Source organism: Camelina sativa, chromosome 11 (genome assembly GCF_030686135.1).
Source record: "Camelina sativa cultivar CO46 ecotype springtype chromosome 11, ASM3068613v1".
NCBI lineage: Eukaryota > Viridiplantae > Streptophyta > Magnoliopsida > Brassicales > Brassicaceae > Camelina > Camelina sativa.
This window is the reverse complement of record NC_141890.1, coordinates 35,663,495-35,683,586: the sequence shown is the minus strand read 5'-3', so window position 1 is coordinate 35,683,586 and position 20,092 is coordinate 35,663,495. Positions and strand designations below refer to the sequence as shown.

Sequence of the window (20,092 nt, the reverse complement as noted above, 5' to 3'; positions counted from 1 at the left end):
TTTGTGATTCAATCCAGAGTAAATAAAAGGGAAATCAAAAATTGAAATGTTACAACTAAAACCCGTTCCCAAAGGGAGGGTAACAGTCAAAAGCCCTATCTGGCTAATTCTGGCTAAAAACAAATTTAAGAAAAAAAAACATATAAAAACCCAAAATCTTTGTTTGCTTGAGCCAAAAACCAAACCCAACCAAGAAAATCAAATATTACAAACTACATCTTCGGTAGATTAAGGAGGAAGAAGAACCGAATCTTTTCTTTTGCAACATTCATTCTTTGGTTGCACTAAAACTTATAAGAGACTCCTTTTTTTTTCTCCTTAGCGGCTACCGCGGTAGTAACCGTTACCTCTCGGCCTGTAGTCACCTCCATCCTGGTTTCCTCTGCCAGACCCACGGGCACCAAACCTGCCTCTTGGTGCTTCAGTTGGGTAACCGCCCCTTCCACGTCCTCCACCTCTTCCTGGTCATTCATTCAATAGAAATCACAGTCGATATTGAGTTTCATGTGGCAAACTTGAATTCTTATAGAGAACTTTACAAAGTTTTATGATCTAGAAATTTGTTGGGCAAAAGAGAGGAAGACTTACTTGCTCCGCGAACACCTGCTGGATTAGGTCTTCGTTCCTCAATGTATACTTGCCTTCCACCCAAGTATATAGGAGAAGCCTATTATGATATTATTACACAAAACGAAAACAGGTAAGAACAAAGTGTAACAGAAACAGAAGATGACAATTAATCTAGTGAGGTAACTGTGGAATATAATCTAGACCTTAATGGCATTCTCAACGGAAGTCATTTCCTCAAACTCAACAAATGCATAGCAAACGCCCATAACATCCTGCATGTACGGTTGTGTAAGATTGTTAGCTTTGGCTCCTCATATCACTTAAGAGAAAAATACAAGGAAATTAAGATTATTACCTTGCGGGTTCTGAGGAAAACACCATCAGGCTTGATTGTACCAAAATTCTTAAACTCTTCCTCGATTTCAGAAGCAGATATGTCGGAAGGCAAATTCCTAACATACACTGATTTGAACTCAACTGAAACAAGGCAAAACCAGGAAAAAAATGAATACACAATTCCAAAATGACAAATAAAAGCAAATTGCAACACATCCTAATCTAATGCACTTTTCCAACCATCTAAACATTAAAAGGATCAAAACACTAAACAACTTACAGTCATCAAATCCGGAGCCATCTTCTGCGTCGGCTCCATATTCAGTAATATAGGGGGCAGATGCGTTTGATTGCTGAACAGGGGCAAGAGGTGCAGCCAGTTGAGGTGAAGGAGTCCGCAGTGGTTGATCCCACTCATTAATATCTTGAGAGTTCTTGTTATATGATAGCTGTGAAGGAGCAATAGGTGCAGCTACTGCTTCCTTTGCAACCTTTAACTGAGAAACGAAGAAATCAGCACATCTTCAATTAAAGTCAATTTTGCATAACTTAACCTAGGCAACACCAAAGTGATGTCCAAATGACAACTGAATCATGGTTCTGCCTCATGCTACGACATTATTATATTTTAAAAGAGAGTCTACAGTCTACTATCGAGAGATCTTCATAGCACAAATATAAGTGAAACCCACAAAGTGCTTCTCTGTCGTTTTTTTTCAATAGATATGTTGTTTAGTTACTATGCTGAACAACTACAGATAGCCATTAGAGAGGGTGTACTTACAATGGAAGCATAACTCATCTTTGATTTTTCAATGGGTTCCTCTGCTGATGCAGCCCGATGTTCATGTACCACATCGACTGCAACTTCTTCCCTAGGTGTTTCCACAATCGCAACTTCGTCCACATAGTCTTCTTGCTGAGGTTGATGTTGGTCCTCTTGCAGACTGTACTTGTCAACAAGATCATCTTTGATTTGGACTGCATTCACATAATCTCTTGCCTCTTGCTCCAGAACATAGTCAGGAACTGGAAATTCAAACAAAGTGATATCAAATTTAAATATCAACATTAAAAAAAAAAAAAAAGCAAACGGATGAACCTTTACACATTCTAATAGTTTGCCTTATCAAGAGTTAGCAAACAAACCTTGGGGTTCCTGATGAGGGGAAGGAGGATTGATATGAGCCTCATGCTTGGATTCAGTTATATAAGAAGGCTGATGATAGTAAACAGCTTCCTCATCAACAAACTGAAAGACATCATTGAGAACAAAATAACCCTTTTCCTGAGGAGCTAGGAAAAAGGTCTGCACAAAACTCCTTCTGTTACTGAACTCCTTGGTTTTCACAGAGCCCGAAACCACCACGAGAACGCCACCTTCCCATGACTCGACTGAATTGATCGTCTTCACTTCAATCGCAGTGAAATTAAGTGACATGACCATGTTGTGAATATGCTACAATCAATCACAACATAAAGAAATTGCAAAAATCAATGAACTTTTCACTAATTCACATTGAGAGTACAAATCTTCATCAACTTAAGTTCCACTTAAACCTCTAGAACCTCACAGAACTCGAGTAAAAAAGAACGAATTCGAGTATAAAGATTGAATCTTGTGAATGTAACAGATGATGTTTACCAGCAAAGAATTAGCAGTCTCGGTGGCATCACCATCGATACGAATAGCTCTACTAGACTCAGAGTAAAACTGATGAATAAGATCTGGCTGCTGCTGCAACACTTTATAATACTGCCCAACAAAGTACGAACCCACCTGCACAACACAACACACACACATACATCAATCAAAACCACCGATTCAATCAGGCGTTACGAATCCCATAAATCAAAATTTACGAAATAAATTAAAAAAAAAAAAAAAAAAAAAAAAAAAAAAAACTGGCCTGCGTCGCTCCAGGATAAGGAGTCGCCATTATTATAACACTAGTAACAGCTCAAAGAAACAAACCCAAGATGAGAGAGAAGATCGAATCGGCAAACAAGAAACTGGATTGAGAATACGAAGTCTCTGTTCTGTGTGTGTGTGTGTGTCTCTACGTTATCAAATCGAGAGTAGAGCAGATCTATGGGAGAAGATGAAAGGAATTGAGATTTATAGAGGGGTTAACAGAGGCAAAAGGAAATGGTAGAGAGTGTTTTTTAGATCTGCGAGAGATTAAAAAGGGTTTTGTGTGAGAGAGAGAGAGAGAACTATAGATAGGGTAAGGGATTTAAGAGGAGGCGCTCTTTATTCCCTTTTTTCTCCTTTTTTTTTTCCCTATGTAATTTTTTTCTTTCTTTTCTTTTATTGATTTGCCCCATAAGTTTTGAATTCGAACTAAATCAACCATGAATTTGATTAATTGCACTGTGTCTTTAATTTATTTTTCTTTTATGATTTTAACCCCCAAATGTTTTTAGATTACAAAAATAACCAAACATTCTTTTACGGTTATCCCCTAAAAAAATAAAACGGAAGTACACAACATTGTTTTGTAGATTATATAATTTAATAAGTTGGTTACAAATATGTTATAGATTAAGTTTTATTTTATTTGTATAGTCTGGATTTATTGTTTCTAAAATATTAAAGAGAATATTTTAAAGAATCATTTGATATCATCTAACTTACCATATTAATTTCTTTTATTAAATTATTCATCAAATAAAATCATTTGATATCTAAGTTAACATATTAATTTGTTAATTATTATTATACTTCATCTCTCATTTTTATATATGAGCCTATTTTGTGGAAAAAATAAATTATCATATTATTTATTATAATTTAAAAAAATAGTTTTATTTCCGGATATACCATAAATTGAATTTTTAAAAACAAATATAAATGATTCAATATACAAAATATTAAATTTTTATTAATATTATTCTTTAAAAATAATATCTATTGAATTAAAAATTTTACTGAGTAACGGGTCAAAATTTGAATATTTAAAATCAATTTCATACTTTTTGTTGAATTTTATAATTTTATAATTTTATATAATATAATAAACTTTAAATCATTTATTTTAAAATGTTTTTAAAATATTGAAACTTGATATTAAAGTTAGAAAATATAAACACTCTAAATTGGTTTGTTATAGCAATGTCAATAATATGTCACTATAATATGAAAGAATTTCAAAAAAACCAAGTATATTAAAATAAAAAATATAACAATATATTAAATTACTCATAATATAATAACTCGCTTTTTAAAAACCAAATTCACAAAACAAGTATCTTTTTCAAGTCATCATATTTAGCATATGATTTTATTACATAATATTTTATCTAAAAAAACTTTTAAAAACAATCACATAAATTATATTTTATAAAAAAATTACAATATAAATAAAATGAATTTTAATCCGTGCTCTAGCACGGGTCTTAATCTAGTTACTTAAGAATTGTGTGTTATACCTATAATGAGGTATATTTGTCATGAGATGGTGTGACAATATAGACGCATTGTTTGCATAATGTAGTCATGTATTTTTGAGAGATATAACAATGTGTGTTACCTTATGTCGTTTTGTGATGATCATAAATTCACAATGTGCATGGTTAGAACATCTCTAGCTTATTTTCCATTTTTTTAATTAAAATAAAGTAACTTTATTTTGGCAATAAATTTTTCTCCACTCTACTCCATTTTGGAATTCAAAATTAAGATCTCAAATTTTAGTGTAAATTAAAAATAGATCTGTTTAAATATAGAGAACAGAAAATAGAGATTCCTATTTTAGAAATGCATATGGAGATGGATTAGTGATGGTCTTAGTTGCAGATTCTCTTGTTATTGAGTATTTTGAGTGATAAATTCATTATGTCTGAATGAGTATATATGTAAATGAGAAAAAAAAACATTAAAAAATTATTGTGATACTATATGAAAGTATTAAGATGCAAAAACGAGCATTGTGGATAGTCAATGGTCTCCATGCCAAATATTATAATGATGTCTAATAATTCGTTACTGAGTGATGGAATGATCCAAACTCATTGCATATGTGTAGTATACAGATCAATACTCTATGTTATGATTTTTTAAAATAATTAAAGTTTAGTATTAGACATAATCAGAATAATCTGTAATGGATTTCTAATTTCCTTTGATAAAAATGAACTGTAAATCTCCAATTCTAACCATAAAGAATTGATACATTGACTATTTATTTGAGGTGTTGCCAACGACTTCATTTCTGAAATAGAGTATCAATGATTTCGGCCTTAGGTCTATCGTCAATTCTATAAAGCACCTATTCCTTATATATTGAAATAGAAGTATTCTCACACAAAATGTTGATGTGTCGTACTCATAGAACTCCAGACACTATCCCTTATATATGAAAAGAAAAGCATTCTCACACAAAATGCTGATGTGTCGCACTAATAGAGCTTCATACACTATTTCCTTTATTTGTCATTATTTTTTTTAATAATATTTACATTTACATAATATTGTAGTTTTTCAAAAATATAATTAACACCCAAAATTAAATTCAACATTCTCTTTTTAACTTAATTATATCCGTTAATTACAATTTCATAAGATCTTTAAAATGAATTTTAAGAATTCTTTGTTCATATGATATGATAATATAAGATTGATATTATAATAATTCTCACTAGTTAAACTTTAATTATTATACAAAATTTTATATATTTAATATATATATATACTACACAATCGACTTATATATTCCAATTATCGATAAATATACTAGATTTTGTAAAGAAAAATTACAGTAAAAACATTTAATAATCAATTTCTACCGCACATAGTGCAGGTTGTTACCTAGTTTCCTTTATTTGTCATCAGTTTCTAATACAGTAAAACCTCTATAAATTAATAATGATGGGACCAAGACATTTTATTAATTTATAGTGATATTAATTTATAGATAAATTAATAATTATTATTTTATAGTGTAAATTAATAATTATTAATTTATAGGTATATTTTTAATTGTTTAATTTTTAAAAAATTATGAATTGAGACAAGTTTTGTAAAATAAAGTTAGAATTTTGGATGTTTTAAATTTTATGGTATTGGAATTGAATTTGAAATAATTAAAAAATATTATTGACAATGAATTAAAAATATTATAGATAAATTCACTTATACACATGACATAAATATTCAAATTTATGAATAATTTATGAATAAGAATATCAATTATCGTATTTTAATAGTCTATCAAACTATCAAAATGTAAATGATGCATATTTAGAAATTGAAAACTTTAAAAAGTTTAGCTGTTTTATGAAATGTTATAGAATATTTTATATCATTATAGTTTGAAGATACAACATAACAATTGTTTTATAGATATGAGGTTTAAGAGAAACATACTTTACTATATTAGCATATATATATATATATATATTTACATAATTATTAATTTATGATATTCTTGGGACCATATTTTACATGGAAATTTCAGAAATAAAATATTATCTTATTATCTTATCAAATTTTATTATTTTTTACACTGTCCCGACTTGGGACTAGCAAAATTTATTAATTTATAGTGTTTATTAATTTATAGAGTATTAATTTATAGAGGTTTTACTGTAATATAATATTCACATTTACATACTATTGTATTTTTCCAAAAATATAATTAACACCCAAACTTAAATTCTTATATTCTCTTTCTAACTTAATTATATTTTTTAATTACATTTTCATAAAATCTTTAAAATGATTTTTAAGAACTTTTTGCTCATATGATATGATAATATAAGATTGATATTATAATAATTCTCAAGGGTTAAATTTTAATTATTATAAAAAAAATTATATATTTAATATATATATATACACACAATCGAATTTTAGATTCCAATTACTGATAAATAAAATAGATTTTATAAATAAAAATTACAGTAAAAATATATAATAATTATTTTATACCGCACATAGTGCGGGTTGTTACCTAGTAACGTTTAAACACAAACACATTAGTAGAATTTTCTACCACAAAGTTTTTACACTCTACAACAAGGTTTCAAGCAAACATGTGCATCTCCACGTTTGAAATTTTTTGACCCAGGTTTGCAATATGAAACCATGGACCCAACATAATTGCTCAGATATGTACATGATATCATCCTTTAACAATAAAGCTAAGGGACAAATAGTAAATATCAAAAGTGAAAAATTACCATTTATGCAATCTCTGAAAACTCTTAGATTAATTAGTTTAGAATGGAATTTAGAAGATGATCTCCTTACTCGCTACAACAACAGCTGTAAGATATAGTAAATTTTGTTTATTATGGCCAAGTATGTTCTTAACTTCTTTCTCAACCTTAACTTTAACACTCCTCATGTCATATGAAAAACCGGCCAAGTATGTTCTTAACTTCTTCCTCAACATAAAAGTTTTAAAATATCTTGAATTTAACTTATTTTATATATTGAATTCAGTTAAACTAAATGAGTTGATCTTTTGGTGCAAAAATTAAGAAATATCATATTCTTATACCGTTAAATTATTTTAAACAAAATGAATTGATATTTTGCCGTAAAAAATTGTGAAATAAATATTCTATTTTTTTCAACAAATAAATATTATAATCTTTTAATATTTTTATATTTTGATATTATTTAGAGTTAAATTAGTTGATCTTTTGAATATTAATATTTTATTATCTAATTATATAACTACTAAAATGACATTGAAAAATGATGAAATTTTTTTTGCTATGAAAATATAATTAAATTTAGTAATTATGAAAATAGTATACTTAAATATGAGATGAATGACACAAGTTGAAATCATATTCTTATATCGTTAAATTATTTTAAATAAAATGAATTGATATTTTCCGTAAAAAGTTGTGAAATAAATATTCTATTTTTTGTCAACAAATAAATATTAGAATCTTTTAATATTTTTATATTTTGATATTATTTAGAGTAAAATTAATTGATCTTTTGAATATTAATATTTTATTATTTAATTATATAACTACTAAAATGACATTGAAAAATGATGACAATTTTTTTGGTATGAAAATATAATTAAATTTAGTAATTATGAAAATAGTATACTTAAATATGAGAATAATGCCACTTGTCAGCTTATTAGAGCATTAGTTTGAAGAAAATCTTACAACACAATTCAGAAAGAAAAAAAAAATAATCCTATTTCAATAGCATATCATTGTTACAAGCTAATATTAGAAATTTGGATTAAGATAATTTGGGTAAGAGAGTTCATTATCTGCTCAAATGTATGATTATTCAGTTCAGTTTTAGTTTGGATAGGTGTCGGGTTTGATGGTTTTCAAAAAAAAAATTATTAAAAATTTTATTTAATTCTAAGAAATTTTGGTTAAATTCTGCAAACATTTGTATAATTTTCAAAAAATATGACTAAATTTTTTTTTGGAGATCTAGATTATTTTGAATTATTTATTATATGGTATTTTTGGATATTAAAATATAACTAATGTGTAATTCTATTCTTGTTTTTTATATACTATATTGTTTGGTTTTTGGTTCAGTTTGGATAACCCGAATAGGATAATTTTCATTAGGACAATTCTTGAGTTTTGATATGATCATGAGACCATTCAAAAAGATTCTTGAGTCTTGTACAACACGAACAAAGTCGAAAATCAATTCTTCCAGCCAAACGACTATTTGGAATACATTCTTACTTCATCTAGAGCATATGTTGAAGTGTAATCAGTCCAGTCAGAGTTCAAATGAAGGGGTTATTCATTTTACAAATCAGGTGAACTCATGGCTACGCGATTTGGACCTACGAGCATTCAACGGAGGATTCCAACCAAGTCAGACGGACTCAAGATATGAACTAAACTGTTCTGGAATCTTGATCCACTCCACAACCACGAAAATTTGGAATCACATTAATATCAGTTCATATGTGAAAGATATGATTATTTCAAGTTAGTGGATCTATCCCAGTCCCAATTCACGTCTGAGCCAAAGATCGTATTACACAGATCAACTCAGACACAATTTCGACATGAAACTACTTGGAGGATATTAATGGATCTCTTATGTTTCCAACAAGCTCAGAAACATAAGATTTAGCCTACGAAATACAAAGATACACTTAATTTACCAAAGGAGGTCAATCTAGTTCTTCACCTGAAGAGCTCTAGGTTCAATTGGTTTAGATGCTTCCAGAATTATGTTTGGCAATCAGGAATTGTTTCTACTAAGTCCAAAGTAAATAAATGGTACATCCCATGTTGTTCTCATTAGCAGATTGGACCAAGGAGTCAAAGGGAAAGACGTTCAAGGATGCACTTAATAGGTTAATTAAAGAGCTTATGGCCAAAGAGAGCATGAGAAATTCTATTGGGGATGTTGTCTATCAAATCCAGTCCATTTTGAACATAATACAAGGAAAACTTTAAAAGTTGAATATTCATTCAATTTTCTATATATATTTTCTTTTAGTTTCAAGAACAATTAATGCTTGGCTTTGTTACCAAGTTTTTTTATCCCTGTATAAACACATGTAATCTCATTTGAGAATCATCAATCAATTTTCCTTTTCATTTTATGAGTCTATCTCTTTGTTCTTTGTCTAAAACACTTCCTTGTTTCTTGGTGTATAATATCCAAGCAACAGTCTCCTCTTGCTGTACTAGTGTGTCATATTTAGCAGCGATTAGAGTTGGGAATATCAGCAGCCTTCCGCAACTGCTGTGCGACCCCTCAATCCATTAGATTTTCCTCTTGCACTTTGCATCTTGGCGAGTTTCTATCCTTTCTAATCCGGCTGAGTGATTCTCGAATTTGGGTGTATCAAGTTCATTCATAGAGGTGAACCTCTCTTATTAACTCCTCTTAATTAAGAAAAAAAAATTTTAAATAAGGAAACAAATTCTGTATATCAATTAATTTTAAATTATTAATTATAAACATTATATTGTAGTTTTTAATTATAACTTTTAAACTGAAGTCACTTTTTTATAAACTCAAGTCACTTTTTAATTATATAATTTAAATCCTAACCACTTTTTTATAAACCCAAATTGAAATACAATTTTGTTTAATTATAAAATCTAAACGCTAACTACTCTTTTATAGACTCAAACTAATATATAATTTGCTTTAATTGTAAAATCTAAACCCTAAACCCTAACCACTATTTTGTAAACCTAAACCGACATATAGTTTCATTTAATTATAAAATTTAAACTCTAACCACTTTTTTATAAATCCAAACCAATATCTAATTTTTTTAGTTGTAAAATTTAAACCCTAATTTTCAATTGTAAACTTAAACCGATATATTTTCCTTAATCAAAATCTAAACAATATTTGTTTTTTTAATTTATTTTGTCTTTTTATTTTATTTTATAAATATAATATGATATGGCGTTTTGTTTTATTTTGATTGGTGAATTTAGAGGGGATGAATAAGAGAGGTTTGGAATGTATGATCATTCGGTTTGGTTTCAAAACCGGATTTTTCAGAACGATTTTTGGATTTTGGGTTTTATGCCCAGACCTACTTATGAGCTATCCAAAGTTTTATGGGTCAACTAATTCATTAGGCTTAATGGCCCAATCATGGTAACCAAAAAACTCATCTCTTCAGAGAAGGAAAGAAACCCTCGCTACGCTACCAGCCCCACAAACTCTCTTTGTGAACCACCTGATTTAGCGATTCAGCAACCACAAACACTCTCTTCTTTATATCAAATCGATGGCGGCGAAGAGAATCGGAGCCGGTAAATCCTCTGGTGGAGGAGAACCAAACATCTTAGCTAAGATTTCAAACTCCGAGATCGTGTCTCAAGGAAGACGCGCAGTTGGAGATGCCGTCGGAGTGTCGAAGAAACTGCTCTGGAGCACCGGAAAAGCCGCGTGGATCGCTGGTACAACTTTTCTCATCCTTGCCGTTCCACTGATCATTGAGATGGATCGCGAAGCACAGCTCAACGAACTTGAGCTTCAGCAGGCTAGTCTCCTCGGAGCTCCACCATCTCCAGTGCAAATGCAAAGGGGATTGTAAGAAATCCTTAATTACGAATTTAGGGTAATCTGTTTTGTTTTCTGTTGTTTGGTGTTTCTTTTGGAATTCGAATTTTCGTATAAGAGTGTATTTTCACACGTCGGTGGATTCATCAAGTTTGGTGCTTTTTTTTTTTTTTTTTTGTGTTGTTTTGTTGTTATCATCTTCAGATTTGATTTGATTGTGATGTATTTTAGTACTCTTTGTCTTGTTTTACGTTTCTATTGCAATAAAAATAGGATCTTGAGGCACTGAAGTTGAAGCTTTTTACTACTTCTCTTAGCTTCTTATAGCGTATTCAGTACTCTAGTGTTCTCAAATTTGTTGTTTATAAGTTAGTTAAATTTAGCATCTTTATGCAATGAAGTTGAAGCTTTTTTTGGCTCTCTTAGCTTGTTATAGCGTATTCAATGCTCTAGAGTTCTGAAACTTGTTGATAAGTTAAATTTAGCATCTTTAGGCAGTGAAGTTGAAGCTTTTTTTTTAGCTTATGGAATCCTCGCTTAGAGTTCTGAAACTAGTTGATATGGTTTATGTTTTTTTACTTTGTTTAAATGGTGTAACATCTATAGGCAATGAAGATATTTTGGAAGAAGTTGTTAAATGGTGTAACATCTTTGTTCATGGTACTTGAGCTATTTTGGTAGGAGTTAGTTGAATATAGCATCTTTAGGCAATGAAGTTGAAGCTTTTAACTTCTCTTAGCTTTGAAAAGCATAATTCAATGCTCTAGAGTTCTGATTCTTGTTAGTATAGTTGAATTTCACTTTCGTAGAATTGCTGAATCTTTAAATAGACTATCCAAAATCCTTGGTGATGGTCTTCTTCTTTGTTAAGGGTACTTGAAGTTTGGAGTTTGAGTTTTATATAAGTCTGGGATAGTTCCTAATTGCCAAGTATATTTGTTCATTAAGGGGTTTAAGGTGAAAGTTTTGCGTCAGATTCTTTCTTACTTCAGATTTAAGGTGAAAGAGTTATGTTATACTGACTCTTAGTTCAGAGATCTTTGTAAGATGATGTATGTCTTGTCTCCTCTCTTGGTTTGGGAAATCATGTTCAAAAATATCTATATTCGAAAAAGTGGTGGTAGAACAGATTATCAGCTCTCAAACTTATTTTTCTTTGAAAGAGGCCCAACTCCTAAGCATATATTGAAATCAGTCAGGTTTTGCAGTACAGAATGGTTTTTACCATAATTGTGCATATTTTGTTGAATGGCAATCACTTTACATGGCAAAGATATGATTTTATAGATGTAGTGAAATGTATAGTCGGATACAGTGAATCTCACTAACTCCAAAGCTTCCAAAGTGAAATACACCACCAATAAAGCTTTACTCTTTCTCAACGAAAACGACTAAAACAAGATTTGTTAAGAAATTGAGTAGTCACACGTACACTTGTATTGCTTCACAAAAGCTGCTTTAACTTCGTGTTGAGTATTTCTCTTTTTCATCAATTTTGCTACTTTGATGTTTCATTTTACTTTTATTTTTCCATTGTGGGTATGCTTTCTTTTTTTTTAATCTCATTTTTATCATTAGAAATGGAACAAAATGTACTAGTCAGTAAGTTGAGCAATCTCTTTCATCCTTCAATGGTTAATTAAATAAAATGACACACGATTTGAAAGAGAAATTAGATAAGTGACAAAGACAACAAAAACAAATGAAAAAACCCAACCCTTGCATCTTAACAAAAAAAACTAAACTATGAATCCGAAATCGTAAACCTTTATTTTAATGTAATAATTTAGAACTATATATATAATTAAAAAACATTGATTTTGAAAAATGCTTGGTTGACTAATTGATAAAACAATGCAAAATTGTCCAGAAATATGCATAAATGAATTTTATGCATATTAATATTTTCTTGATTTCCATGCAACTTTTTGTGATGCAAACAATCTTAAATCAATATTAATAGTTGAATATACAGTTTGGACAAGCTTACTATTCATTTCTCTAATTAACCTTATAAAAATTTTGTTGACTGTTTTTATTGGGGTAAATGAGTAAAAAAAAAAAAATCAGTAAGCATCATATTTACTAGTCTTCTTCTTCTTCATGGCAGATCTCAAAACCAACAAACAAACAATGACAAACCCTAAAACAAAAACTCCTCCTACCGCCAAAGCTATTGTCCTTTCTGTGTGTTGTCTCTTCTCTCCACCTACACCCACACACAATCAATCACCCATTAATGGCCATTCCCTTATAATTCACACACAAATTTGAAGTCTCCCTCACTCACATATAACCTGAATGATGTGTCAACATTTCTAAAATTTGATAATATCTCTTCTTTTCTATAAAGTAAATATTTCCCCACTGTCCTAATATTTCTTTGTTTTGTCTTAATATCTTCCACTAGTTTTATGTTTTCGTCCTGCCCCCATTAACTTTTGTCTAATCTACTTGACAATGAAACTACATGCTATAAGATAACATTCTTCTACGAGTTTCATGTGTATGGGTAACTATCACCTAATTATTATGATTTTAATACTATAATGCTACACTCACTAAATACACAATAGGAGCACAAAACTAAAACTAGGATTGGATTAGTAACTTTTGTTTTACCTGAGAGTGGTTCTATGTTTGGAACACCCTGACCCTGAGAGTAGTAACTATAGCTAACGAAGCACTTGTGAAGATAAACCTGTCCAGAGTTCGAATCGCCACACTCACTCTTTGCTTTCTCAAATGCATCTTTCACACATTCACCACAATCTGAATTTCCCAAACTACCCTCACACTGTCCCAACACGTACACCGACTCATACTGCCCCGCGTAAAACCCTCCTCCTCCTCCACCACCACCACCGCTGCCGCTTGATCCGGTTATCACACCGTTCTCCGCCATACCAAAAGCTGTATCTCTCTTCCCGGAGAACCCAGGATCACTGCTCTGTTTTTTCCCGCAGAGACGAAACAACATCTCCGTACCGAAAGTTTGCCGGAATCCCGAGATTTCGTACCGGATATAACACCCGGCGAGCTGAACACGAGCCGCCACCACCACATTACCGTCGTCTCCGCCGCCTCCGCAGAGTTTAGATACGAGTTTAGGGATTTTAGATACGCAATCAGAGCACTGAGGAGCGTGGAGATCGCCGCGGCACTGAAAAACACCGATCACGGCGGTGGCGTTATCAGTTCCAGAGGTTGTGGACGCGAAAGAGCTCTGTCCTGACTGAGAAACCAAAGAAGCGAACAAGTTTTTGAGATTCTGAGAGAAAACACCAGTTGGGTCTGGATACCTCTGGTTTGCACAACCTTTAAAGATGAGATTTTTATAATCACCATGATCACCGGAGAGTGCAGAGAATGGTAAGAAGAACCAAAAGATGAAGACTTGATGTATTATTAGTTTCATAATTATTGAGAGAGACAGAAACAGAGAGAGGTTTCGAAATTTTTTTATGTTTCTTGATTAGTAGTTTCTGCATAAAGTTTGTGTTTTTATTATGTGTCTGGAAATTATAAAAAGTTTTGCCGTTTTTGTTTTATTTTTGTCTTTTTGAGGGTTTAAAGACAAAAAATATGTAATGGGAATGAAGGAGATGAGAGCTGGTTTGTCGTGTGAAACCATGGAAAATTAAAGGAGTATACTTTTCTCCGGAATCTTGCTTCAAGGTTAAGATAAAAGAAAGAAACTTTCAGACGACAAGTGTTTTCTGTTTTCTTTAATAGTACTTATTTATTTGTTTGGGACAGATTATGTAATACAGTATCAAAAAAAGATGATTACTGCTACTTTTTTTTTTAACGTTGAAATTTTAGTCAATAACCTTTAATGACAATTAAATTTGTGACTTTATTGTCACATAACATTAAGTCGTATCATATAAAGAAAAAAAAACATTTTTTTGTGGATTGTTCAATGATCATATGTTTTTTGTTAAGGCACTAATTAAGATATATTTTGATATAAATTATAGGATGAAACGAGAAGAAGAATATAATTCTTAGACCTTGTGTAAGAGTTCAATGATTGTTTTGATTTTATTTTATTCTAAAACAAAACATGTTCGTTTTGAGAGTTTCCATGGTTTTCAAATCATAATTGTGAAGTGATCAACTGATCATCGGAGTTAATCATAGAGTTGTGTTTTTTGTTTATTTTTAAATTACAAAGAAAATCAAAGTCAAAGTGTTTCGTTGTAAATTAATAAGCATAATTGTTTTTTTTTTTTTTTTTTTTTGCAGAATTTTGGATTATGTGACCCTATATGATATCTTTTGAGTTGGTGAGGGTCGAACCATTGATACGGAATTATGGTCAGGATCGGACAGCGTAATCTCCCCAACAACTCTACGACACTTTAGATGTTTTAGATCTTTCAAATCATAAAGGCTACCAAAGGAAAGAAATATGTTGCAAGTGTATTGGAACTTTGATATGTGATGCTCTTAGTTCTAGGTATTTGAGTGTTTGAAGTATAAGTTAAATTATCTTTAAATCATCTCTACAATGTTAGTGTGAGAACTTTTTAAAAAGAGGGTGGATTCCATTAAAATAGGATATCAAATAATCAAAATATATGGTAAGAGTTTTTTCAATCTATCGGTTCTAGTTCGATATATGGTATATAAGAACTTCGATGTGTCATGCTCTTAGTTTTAGGCATTTGCATATTTGTGGCGGTCGTTGCGTGCATATTCCAGTTGATGTAACAAAAGATAGCGGATGAGAGTTTTAGAGAAGATAATGTTCAACATAATTTAGTTTAGAAAGTAAATCTAATTTATTATGGATTTGTAAATTAGAATGTACTAACTTATTATTTGATAGCCTGTGATTTGTAAGTTTTATTTTGTTCATTCTAATTGATAAGTTTTTGTTTTTCTTTTTTTTTTTTGTCTTGGGGTTAAATAAAAAAAGAAAAAAGATAAAGAAGACGATGTCTCTGATGATCAATCATCTACTGAGATTGGCTCCGGAGCTGATGAGAAGAAAACTGGATTTGAGTTTCAAGGAAGTGAAGCGAGGAGTTTCGGATCACAAATCTCTCTTATTTGAGTTTGATGATTATGTCGACACTAAAAGAAAATAATTTTATTAACACTTATTTTTGAGACATAAAATTTTTGTCACAAATTTGTGATATTTTAAATACGATATTATGACTAAATTTATGTATCACAAATTCATAGTATTTTCATCACTATATTATGACAGAAAAAATTGTAACCAAAGTCTATCACAATTAGTGACGAATATGCTACGATAATATTAATCATCACTCTTATGACTACATTGTGACCAATATGTTGTTGCAAATTAGTTATGAACTTATAACAGATATACAAATCACATTTTGTGACGTTAAATTGAGTAAACATTAGTTATAAAATATTATAAATTGTTATATCATTTATACAAAAGCCCATTAAACCAAGTCTCTAACCCTAATTTAAGAAAACTTATTTAAGAGATGATTATGTTTTATTCTTTATAATTAAAGAGAATAAGTAGCCACAGTTGAGATTAAGGACAAATTTTAGTTGTCCTAGGAGATGGTGGAAAAGAAAGGATAAACGGACTCTTTTATGGACGAATTTTGGTGAGAAATTTCCCAACCCATAGATTTAAGTTTCCCCCCAAGGATTTTGTAACCTTTTTTGTAGATTAAAAGTTATACATATTTTCTCAAATCTATTCTTTGCAAATCCGCGAACTAGCATCAGTCATTTTGTGAAATTGTTTCCCACTGCTACAAATTGAACCAGAAGCTATCTACCCACCGTTGGAAAGATCTGAGTCTTACCTTTTCGTAGAGCCTGAAATCGTTTCCATAGGAGTTGTAAGATGAGAGTTATGGTTGAATATGTGCATCTGGTCGAATTAGTGATTTATTTTTTACGTAAGAATAAAGATATATTATAATGTATATCTAATATTTATAATTATAAAAAAATTTGTATGATTATAAATTTTAAAAAAGAATATTTTTTTGAGATTAAGTCTTTATTTCTAATTTTTATCAAATGCAATAAATTTTTTAGTAATAACTTGTGACCATTTGAAACTAACTTGTAATGATGGGATTGGACATTATGATAGTCACAAAATATCATATTTTTTTGGAGTATTTTTAAAAATTCTGGGACAAATTTTTAGTTGTTAAGAACAAAGGTTTAGGGAATTGTTCTCTTTTATTATTCCTTTGTTGCATAGGATACAACATATATATAGGATACAATATTAGGGTTTAGGGTTCACACTAATGAGCCGATAATGGGCATCCATATATAATATACTCATTCATAACACTCCTCCTTGGATGACCATTATTAAAATGTAGTCCTAAATGCGCATATGAGATGCTGGCTCATTAAAAAACCTTACCAGGAAAACCCAATGGGAAAAACCATGGTTAAGGGAAAACGAGTGCATCGCGCTTTTACTCCCCCTCATGAATACATCACTTGAAATATTCGAGATGACTGATCCAATATGATGAAGTAGCTTCTTAAAAGTAGTGGTTGGAAACGCTTTGGTAAATGGTTCGCCTAATCTTCACTTGAACGAATCTGTAGTGAACGTGTATCGCCATTCTTCTATTGGTCATGGATCTCACAAGTGACTCATCTTTATCATTATCTTTGTTTCTCACAATCTCATCAAAGACTTTGAAGATCATAGTCTTTCACCATTGGAATCGTAATATTCCTCTTTAGGTGTTTATCTTTCGCGTGATCTTTGTTGTCTCGTTAAAAATCTTTCATGCAAAAACCCAATGGGATAAAAACCATGATAAGGGGAAAAGAGTAAAACCACTCACATAATCATATTTCTCCCCCTGAAAGCATCATCTTCAGGTTATTTATTATAATCATATGTACCAACTTTCTGAACTGTTATAAACATCGCTTTTAGTTACAAACTCATATGATCATCATATATTCTCATGAGTCATTAAACTTCAAGTCATTTGAACCCCTTTCATATAGAAGATCTATTTGAACTTTAAGTCCAAATCTTCTTTTAAATACAATCTTCTAAACAATCATCTTATACATAGGAGTTATTCATACTCTCCTTGTAAAACTTTCTCTTTCAACTCTTCTTCTTAGTATGGTACTACAAGACCATTTTTCTATGTAATAATATGTAAGCATCTTAAGATAAGATCTCTTTCATTAGATGTCAAATATGTAACCTCAAGATTTCATGAAACCTCAAGATTTCATGAAAGAACTGATCTTATACAATCCGATTTCTCCATCTTTCAGGAGTAATATTTCATCATTGATTGTTTCTCCATATATTCCTTAGTATGTGAAATCTCTACCAGAGATCAAATAATATTTTCATTATCAACATATTTGCACTTGTTCTTGTACCATTCTTTTAACAAGAATCACTTGTAAGTGCAGAAGAGACACATACAATTTTTTTTTTAACGAGGTTCATCAAATGCCTACATCCTCAAACTTTCTTTCTTGAAAATATTTCTTGAACACAATTATATTCAGTGTTCAATCTCGGATTTACACAACTCTAAGATCTTCTCTTAGATTGTTCCCGATCTATTTTCAACCCACTATGAGATCCCTAAGATCAACAACAGTGATCTACACACAGGATTCTCTTATAGAGATAAACTCTCACCCTTTTCTCTCAAAATATGTCAAAAGGTATCAAGACTTTTTCTTGTTCTTACAATATTCTCGAGAACTATAAAGTATTTGCTTCTAGCAATATAATTACTTTAAGAGATATCTCTTATAGTTTGAAAACATTCTAAATAGACTAAATCAAGTCTTGCCTTATTTTCAAACTCATAAGGGATCTACATAGTTGTTTCTACCATATGAGAGTGCATTTCTCATAATAAATATCAAGTATTTATGAGAATCATTGTACTACTACATGTACTTTATTTCTCATAAAGATCCCCTTATGTCCCACTCATTTTACACTTTCAAGTGTAAGGACTACAAGTCCAAATATTATCTCTTTAAGAGACTTGAACTACTTCATAGCTATTTCTGTCAATGATTAACCAATCATTCTTTGTGTACACTATTCAATAAAATGTTTCTATTAACCGCGGTTTATGATCCTCGATTTTCATCAATAACATCATCAACTGCAACATTGCATGCAAACATATTACGACGTCGATTTGCTTATTGGTTCCTTTTTATTTTAGACATGACTCAACTTGTTGAGAATTCTTTTCATTATGATTCTCAGGTACCTGAATCTCTTTCTTACTCATGTCTACATCTCTTCTAGAGATTTTCCATAACTCTTTGCTTCCTTGGTGCCATATTAATTTATGCTCCTTTTTTTTCCCGAGGATGCTTATATTTGGAACCGTAAGTCTATCACACTTCATGCGATCTTTAGACTTACTAGCAGTTGATCTTATCCTTCTAAGACATTAATTGGAGCACAGCTGGTATATGTGACTTTTTCACTCAAGGTCAGAAAATGGCTCTTGCATGCTTTTAGCATCTTTGCAAACTTTGCCAATAAATTATCTTTTGAAATTATTGTGCACATTTCTCAGTACGAGGATTAAGCTAATTTCTTCTAATATATTTCTTTACCAACTGTTTATTTTCTCCCCCTCATGTTGGAAAGACTGACTCACTAAAACAGTCTCTGCATCTCGAGCCTCAAATTCTCGAGATATTCAATCTTTAAAAGAGATTCATATCCAACATATTTCCAACATTTTTTCAAATTCCATCTTAATCACTGTGGTGGAGCAACTCAATATGCATAACACATTTAGATGAAATATATTTGGTTTCTGACCAAACCAATTGTAATGGGGAGTACTCATGATAATTTGTTGGCCTGATGCGAATTTATTGACATATAGAGTCATTTCTGTCAATTACTTAGCATGGTTTCACCACCATTGTCAATTAACCAAATACTCTCGCAAACTCAAGATTGCATATTGATAACAAATATATATAATGGATGCTCACTCCACAATATCTCTTTGTATATGTACCAGAAAATTGACATTATCCAAATTCATGGGGTCGATGAAAGCCATATGATCGGCTTGCTTTGTAAAGCAGCACATATAAGAAATCACTAGAAAAACTCTAATGAATCTTTTCAGAAATTTCTGATTATTTTTTCGCATCACTACTGAACCGGAATGGCTTAACCGGTCATGC

The 20,092-nt window shown here is 30.8% G+C and overlaps 3 protein-coding genes across 3 annotated transcripts; 1 reads left to right on the top strand and 2 right to left on the bottom strand.

The window, feature by feature from the left end:
* Positions 1 to 3,233, bottom strand: LOC104725035 (nuclear transport factor 2). Its single transcript, XM_010443628.3, has 9 exons — positions 2,817 to 3,233; positions 2,552 to 2,686; positions 2,056 to 2,365; positions 1,691 to 1,935; positions 1,187 to 1,403; positions 926 to 1,047; positions 774 to 842; positions 589 to 667; positions 1 to 461 (listed from the first exon to the last, which is right to left on the bottom strand). The coding sequence occupies exons 1-9, from the start codon at positions 2,844 to 2,846 to the stop codon at positions 319 to 321; spliced, it is 1,350 nt and encodes a 449-aa protein (XP_010441930.2). The 5' UTR covers positions 2,847 to 3,233; the 3' UTR covers positions 1 to 318.
* A 7,276-nt stretch (positions 3,234 to 10,509) lies between these two features.
* LOC104725036 (mitochondrial import receptor subunit TOM9-2) lies at positions 10,510 to 11,182 on the top strand. The gene has a single exon (XM_010443630.3). It carries the CDS (start codon positions 10,623 to 10,625, stop codon positions 10,929 to 10,931), a length of 309 nt encoding a protein of 102 aa, XP_010441932.2. The 5' UTR covers positions 10,510 to 10,622; the 3' UTR covers positions 10,932 to 11,182.
* Positions 11,183 to 12,822: 1,640 nt separating this feature from the next.
* On the bottom strand, positions 12,823 to 14,603 carry LOC104725037 (plasmodesmata-located protein 1). Its single transcript, XM_087473630.1, has 2 exons — positions 13,520 to 14,603; positions 12,823 to 13,106 (listed from the first exon to the last, which is right to left on the bottom strand). Exons 1-2 carry the CDS (start codon positions 14,313 to 14,315, stop codon positions 12,964 to 12,966), a joined length of 939 nt encoding a protein of 312 aa, XP_087329756.1. The 5' UTR covers positions 14,316 to 14,603; the 3' UTR covers positions 12,823 to 12,963.
* Positions 14,604 to 20,092: the final 5,489 nt, after the last annotated feature.